Below are 7,214 nucleotides of genomic sequence, written 5' to 3' on the forward strand. Positions count from 1 at the left end.
AAGACGTTTAGAGCCGCAGGATGAGATGAAACAATGAACTTACAGGTGGAAAACCAGGATGTGGAGCATGGAGCAGAGAGACACACAGAAAAATCCAGAAATCCAGCAGGGAGCAAAGAAAACCAGTGAATGTAACTACAGATGTGTTCATGTTTCATTTCCTAACTCTAATTCTCGACGTCACCTGAAATATTTCTGGAAAAATAAAACAAACAAAAAAACACGAGATAGTAAACCCGAGGCTCTTATTTTGAAAATATTTTGGTACTGACTTTGAGTTTAACTGTCATTAACCTCGCTTGGTTGACAAACAGTTACCTTTTAAGGCCCTGGTTCCGTTTCCGTTGGTTACATTCTCACTCTCTAACACAGACCCATCGACACATATCGATGGACTCACCGTCGCAGTTTAGAGGCTCTTAATTTGTAGATGTACTTCCGCCGCGCCTTCGCCCCGCGGCAGCTGCGTAGCGGTGACGGAGCAGCGCAGCGGTGACGGAGCTGCGCCGCGTCTCTCCTCCGCAGTGGATCTCTCCGTGTCTCCGGGCTCCGCTCACGGTGCTGCAGCGGCTCACCTGACCGTGCCACGGCGCTCTCCTCCCGGCTGCGGCAGCTACGCTGGAGCGGCCCGAAGAAGCAGGCGGATTAGCGGGCCGACGGGCCGCTGCACAAACCGGACTCTGACACTAACCCTGAAGCTGGACCGGTTCTGCAGTCTTGATGGAGAGCAGCTAACCACCATCTGCAGTGGGAGCAAGGACAAATCAGCACCGAACACTCTAACAGAACCTCATTTTTTTACGAAAACGGGATCATAATGGGTTCTGGATGATCCGGATCAGAGGTCTGAGTGATCCGGACTAAATCAGTAGAGGTGATACTTCGGCTGCAGGTAAACATCTGAGGGATGGGTTCACCAGGATTCACAACTGAAACAAGGTGACCGAACTGCCCAGTTTACAACCGGAGCAGAGCCGTCCTGCAGCTACAGCTCCAAACCCACATGTTCCGTATCTCGGTGGAGTTCGGCTGCAGGTAGAGAAACCCGGAACCATGGGTACCCAGGGGCCCGGTCGAAAGAGGATCCCGAACCGGGACAAGCAGGCAGCGGAGGACGACGCGCTCAGCCAGATAGCGCGAGAGGTAAAAACATGATGGATGACCAATAATAACAACCTGTTTATTATTGGTGATCCATAATAAACAGGCTGATCAATAATAGCAACCTGTTTATTATTGGTGATCCATAATAAACAGGCTGATCAATAATAGCAACCTGTTTATTATTGGTGATCCATAATAAACAGACTGATCAATAATAGCAACCTGTTTATTATTGGTGATCCATAATAAACAGGCTGATCAATAATAACAACCTGTTTATTATTGGTCATCCATAATAAACAGGCTGATCAATAATAAACAGGCTGATCAATATTAAACAGGCTGATCAATAATAAACAGGCTGATCAATAATAACAACCTGTTTATTATTGGTCATCCATAATAAACAGGCTGATCAATAATAGCAACCTGTTTATTATTGGTGATCCATAATAAACAGGCTGATCAATAATAGCAACCTGTTTATTATTGGTGATCCATAATAAACAGGCTGATCAATAATAGCAACCTGTTTATTATTGGTGATCCATAATAAACAGGATGATCAATAATAAACAGGCTGATCAATAATAAACAGGCTGATCAATAATAACAACCTGTTTATTATTGGTGATCCATAATAAACAGGCTGATCAATAATAACAACCTGTTTATTATTGGTGATCCATAATAAACAGGCTGATCAATAATAGCAACCTGTTTATTATTGGTGATCCATAATAAACAGGCTGATCAATAATAGCAACCTGTTTATTATTGGTGATCCATAATAAACAGGATGATCAATAATAGCAACCTGTTTATTATTGGTGATCCATAATAAACAGGCTGATCAATAATAGCAACCTGTTTATTATTGGTGATCCATAATAAACAGGCTGATCAATAATAGCAACCTGTTTATTATTGGTGATCCATAATAAACAGGATGATCAATAATAGCAACCTGTTTATTACTGGTGATCCATAATAAACAGGCTGATCAATAATAACAACCTGTTTATTATTGGTGATCCATAATAAACAGGCTGATCAATAATAGCAACCTGTTTATTATTGGTGATCCATAATAAACAGGCTGATCAATAATAGCAACCTGTTTATTATTGGTGATCCATAATAAACAGGATGATCAATAATAGCAACCTGTTTATTATTGGTCATCCATAATAAACAGGCTGATCAATAATAACAACCTGTTTATTATTGGTCATCCATAATAAACAGGCTGATCAATAATAACAACCTGTTTATTATTGGTCATCCATAATAAACAGGCTGATCAATAATAACAACCTGTTTATTATTGGTGATCCATAATAAACAGTCTGATCAATAATAGCAACCTGTTTATTATTGGTGATCCATAATAAACAGGCTGATCAATAATAGCAACCTGTTTATTATTGGTGATCCATAATAAACAGGATGATCAATAATAACAACCTGTTTATTATTGGTGATCCATAATAAACAGGATGATCAATAATAACAACCTGTTTATTATTGGTGATCCATAATAAACAGGATGATCAATAATAGCAACCTGTTTATTATTGGTGATCCATAATAAACAGGATGATCAATAATAGCAACCTGTTTATTATTGGTGATCCATAATAAACAGGATGATCAATAATAACAACCTGTTTATTATTGGTGATCCATAATAAACAGGATGATCAATAATAGCAACCTGTTTATTATTGGTGATCCATAATAGCAACCTGTTTATTATTGGTGATCCATAATAAACAGGATGATCAATAATAGCAACCTGTTTATTATTGGTGATCCATAATAAACAGGCTGATCAATAATAACAACCTGTTTATTATTGGTGATCCATAATAAACAGGATGATCAATAATAGCAACCTGTTTATTATTGGTGATCCATAATAAACAGGATGATCAATAATAAACAGGCTGATCAATAATAAACAGGCTGATCAATAATAACAACCTGTTTATTATTGGTGATCCATAATAAACAGGCTGATCAATAATAACAACCTGTTTATTATTGGTGATCCATAATAAACAGGCTGATCAATAATAACAACCTGTTTATTATTGGTGATCCATAATAAACAGGCTGATCAATAATAGCAACCTGTTTATTATTGGTGATCCATAATAAACAGGCTGATCAATAATAAACAGGCTGATCAATAATAAACAGGCTGATCAATAATAGCAACCTGTTTATTATTGGTGATCCATAATAAACAGGATGATCAATAATAGCAACCTGTTTATTATTGGTGATCCATAATAAACAGGCTGATCAATAATAGCAACCTGTTTATTATTGGTGATCCATAATAAACTGGCTGATCAATAATAAACAGGCTGATCAATAATAAACAGGCTGATCAATAATAGCAACCTGTTTATTATTGGTGATCCATAATAAACAGGATGATCAATAATAGCAACCTGTTTATTATTGGTGATCCATAATAAACAGCCTGATCAATAATAAACAGGCTGATCAATAATAAACAGGCTGATCAATAATAACAACCTGTTTATTATTGGTGATCCATAATAAACAGGATGATCAATAATAAACAGGCTGATCAATAATAAACAGGCTGATCAATAATAAACAGGCTGATCAATAATAACAACCTGTTTATTATTGGTGATCCATAATAAAGAGGCTGATCAATAATAAACAGGCTGATCAATAATAAACAGGCTGATCAATAATAACAACCTGTTTATTATTGGTCATCCATAATAAAGAGGCTGATCAATAATAAACAGGCTGATCAATAATAAACAGGCTGATCAATAACCTGTTTATTATTGGTCATCCATAATAAACAGGCTGATCAATAATATACAGGTTGATCAATAATAAACAGGTTGATCAATAATAACAACCTGTTTATTATTGGTGATCCATAATAAACAGGATGATCAATAATAACAACCTGTTTATTATTGGTGATCCATCATAAACAGGCTGATCAATAATAAACAGGCTGATCAATAATAACAACCTGTTTATTATTGGTCATCCATAATAAACAGGCTGATCAATAATATACAGGTTGATCAATAATAAACAGGCTGATCAATAATAAACAGGTTGATCAATAATAAACAGGCTGATCAATAATAAACACGCTGATCAATAACTTGTTTATTATTGGTCATCCATAATAAACAGGCTGATCAATAATATACAGGTTGATCAATAATAAACAGGTTGATCAATAATAACAACCTGTTTATTATTGGTGATCCATAATAAACAGGCTGATCAATAATAGCAACCTGTTTATTATTGGTGATCCATAATAAACAGGCTGATCAATAATAAACAGGCTGATCAATAATAACAACCTGTTTATTATTGGTCATCCATAATAAACAGGCTGATCAATAATATACAGGTTGATCAATAATAAACACGCTGATCAATAACTTGTTTATTATTGGTCATCCATAATAAACAGGCTGATCAATAATATACAGGTTGATCAATAATAAACAGGTTGATCAATAATAAACAGGCTGATCAATAATAAACAGGCTGATCAATAATAACAACCTGTTTATTATTGATCATCCATAATACACAGGCTGATCAATAATAAACAGGCTGATCAATAATAAACAGGCTGATCAATAATAAACAGGTTGATCAATAATAACAACCTGTTTATTATTGGTCATCCATAATACACAGGCTGATCAATAATAAACAGGTTGATCAATAATAAACAGGCTGATCAATAATAACAACCTGTTTATTATTGGTCATCCATAATACACAGGCTGATCAATAATAAACAGGTTGATCAATAATAAACAGGCTGATCAATAATAACAACCTGTTTATTATTGGTCATCCATAATACACAGGCTGATCAATAATAAACAGGTTGATCAATAATAAACAGGCTGATCAATAATAACAACCTGTTTATTATTGGTCATCCATAATACACAGGCTGATCAATAATAAACAGGTTGATCAATAATAAACAGGCTGATCAATAATAAACAGGTTGATCAATAATAAACAGGTTGATCAATAATAAACAGGCTGATCAATAATAAGCAGGTTGATCAATAATAAACAGGCTGATCAATAATAAACAGGTTGATCAATAATAAACAGGCTGATCAATAATAAACAGGCTGATCAATAATAAACAGGTTGATCAATAATAAACAGGCTGATCAATAATAAACAGGTTGATCAATAATAAACAGGCTGATCAATAATAAACAGGCTGATCAATAATAAACAGGTTGATCAATAATAAACAGGCTGATCAATAATAAACAGGGTGATCAATAATAACAACCTGTTTATTATTGGTCATCAATAATAAACAGGTTGATCAATAATAAACAGGTTGATCAATAATAAACAGGTTGATCAATAATAAACAGGCTGATCAATAATAAACAGGTTGATCAATAATAAACAGGCTGATCAATAATAAACAGGTTGATCAATAATAAACAGGTTGATCAATAATAAACAGGTTGATCAATAATAAACAGGCTGATCAATAATAAACAGGTTGATCAATAATAAACAGGCTGATCAATAATAAACAGGTTGATCAATAATAAACAGGCTGATCAATAATAAACAGGGTGATCAATAATAACAACCTGTTTATTATTGGTCATCAATAATAAACAGGTTGATCAATAATAAACAGGCTGATCAATAATAAACAGGTTGATCAATAATAAACAGGCTGATCAATAATAAACAGGTTGATCAATAATAAACAGGCTGATCAATAATAAACAGGCTGATCAATAATAAACAGGTTGATCAATAATAAACAGGCTGATCAATAATAAACAGGCTGATCAATAATAAACAGGCTGATCAATAATAAACAGGGTGATCAATAATAACAACCTGTTTATTATTGGTCATCAATAATAAACAGGTTGATCAATAATAAACAGGTTGATCAATAATAAACAGGTTGATCAATAATAAACAGGCTGATCAATAATAAACAGGTTGATCAATAATAAACAGGCTGATCAATAATAAACAGGCTGATCAATAATAAACAGTCATACAGTCAACAGCAACACATGGTGGCTTTCCAGATGTTTGAACCAGAAGCAACCACTGGACCACACTAATGATCCTTATTGTCAGATAAGAGGAATAACAGGCGATCTTCAGAAAGTCCACTCACATCTTCGGACCTGGATAAATCATTTCAGAACTTGTCCACCTGTAATGCCACATTCTACCTGAAGTCTAACGTTCTCTCCATCTCTCAGATTGTCCACAGCCCTCTTCAGATGAGTCCACAGTTCTGGACCTGGTTCGGTGATTCTAGAACTTTAAATCATTATGGTATTGATGTGTAATGCATGCATGGACTCTTGGATCCTGAAAAAATCTCTTTTCATCTCCAGCTGAAGGGTGTGGGACAGAACTGAGTGGTATTGTAGAACTGTTCTGACAATAGTTCCATCTGAAGAAAAATAACCGGGATAAGAGTCAGCTTCTTTAAGTCTGAGGCCACGGTTCTGGACCGTGAGAAGGTGGACTGCCTCCTCTGGGTTGGAGATCGGTCTCAACCTCAACTGGATGAATATCTTCTGTTCCTCAGTAATGGTGGGATGGACCAGGAGATGGACACATGGATTGAGGCTCCATCTGCAGTAAAGTAGGAGCTGTATTGCAAAGTTCTAGATTTACCGGTCCATCTATGTTCCGAACCTCATCTATGGTCAGAAGACATGGATCATGACCAAAGGAATAAGATCCCAGATAGAAGAGGCTGAATAAATGTTCTTTGAAATGGATGGATGTATGGATGGATGGAGGGATGGATGGATGGACGGATGTATGGATGGATGGAGGGATGGATGGATGGAGGGATGGATGGATGGATGGATCGATGGATGGATGGACCAGTGGATGGATGGAGGGATGGATGGATGGATGGACGGATGTATGGATGGATGGACGGATGGATGGATGGATGGATGGACGGATGGAGGGAGGGATGGATGGATGGATGAACGGATGTATGGATGGATGGATGGATGGATGGATGGATGGACAGATGTATGGAT

General features: G+C 36.0%; 1 protein-coding gene across 8 annotated transcripts in view; it reads left to right on the top strand.

The window, feature by feature from the left end:
* Nucleotides 1-370: 370 nt before the first annotated feature.
* The window catches only part of lrrfip1b (leucine rich repeat (in FLII) interacting protein 1b), a 29,905-nt gene continuing 23,061 nt past the window's right edge, over nt 371-7,214 (top strand). For 4 of the 8 annotated variants that reach the window (XM_047354930.1, XM_047354929.1, XM_047354931.1 and 1 more), the window contains exon 1: nt 372-1,143. In XM_047354930.1, coding sequence (XP_047210886.1) covers nt 1,054-1,143 — 90 coding nt within the window. In that variant the 5' untranslated portion in view covers nt 372-1,053. Of the gene's footprint in view, nt 1,144-7,214 lie in introns of all 8 variants that reach the window. The other 4 variants (XM_047354932.1, XM_047354928.1, XM_047354935.1 and 1 more) reach the window with 4 other exon arrangements.

Source organism: Girardinichthys multiradiatus, chromosome 24 (genome assembly GCF_021462225.1).
Source record: "Girardinichthys multiradiatus isolate DD_20200921_A chromosome 24, DD_fGirMul_XY1, whole genome shotgun sequence".
NCBI classification, from domain to species: Eukaryota; Metazoa; Chordata; class Actinopteri; order Cyprinodontiformes; family Goodeidae; genus Girardinichthys; species Girardinichthys multiradiatus.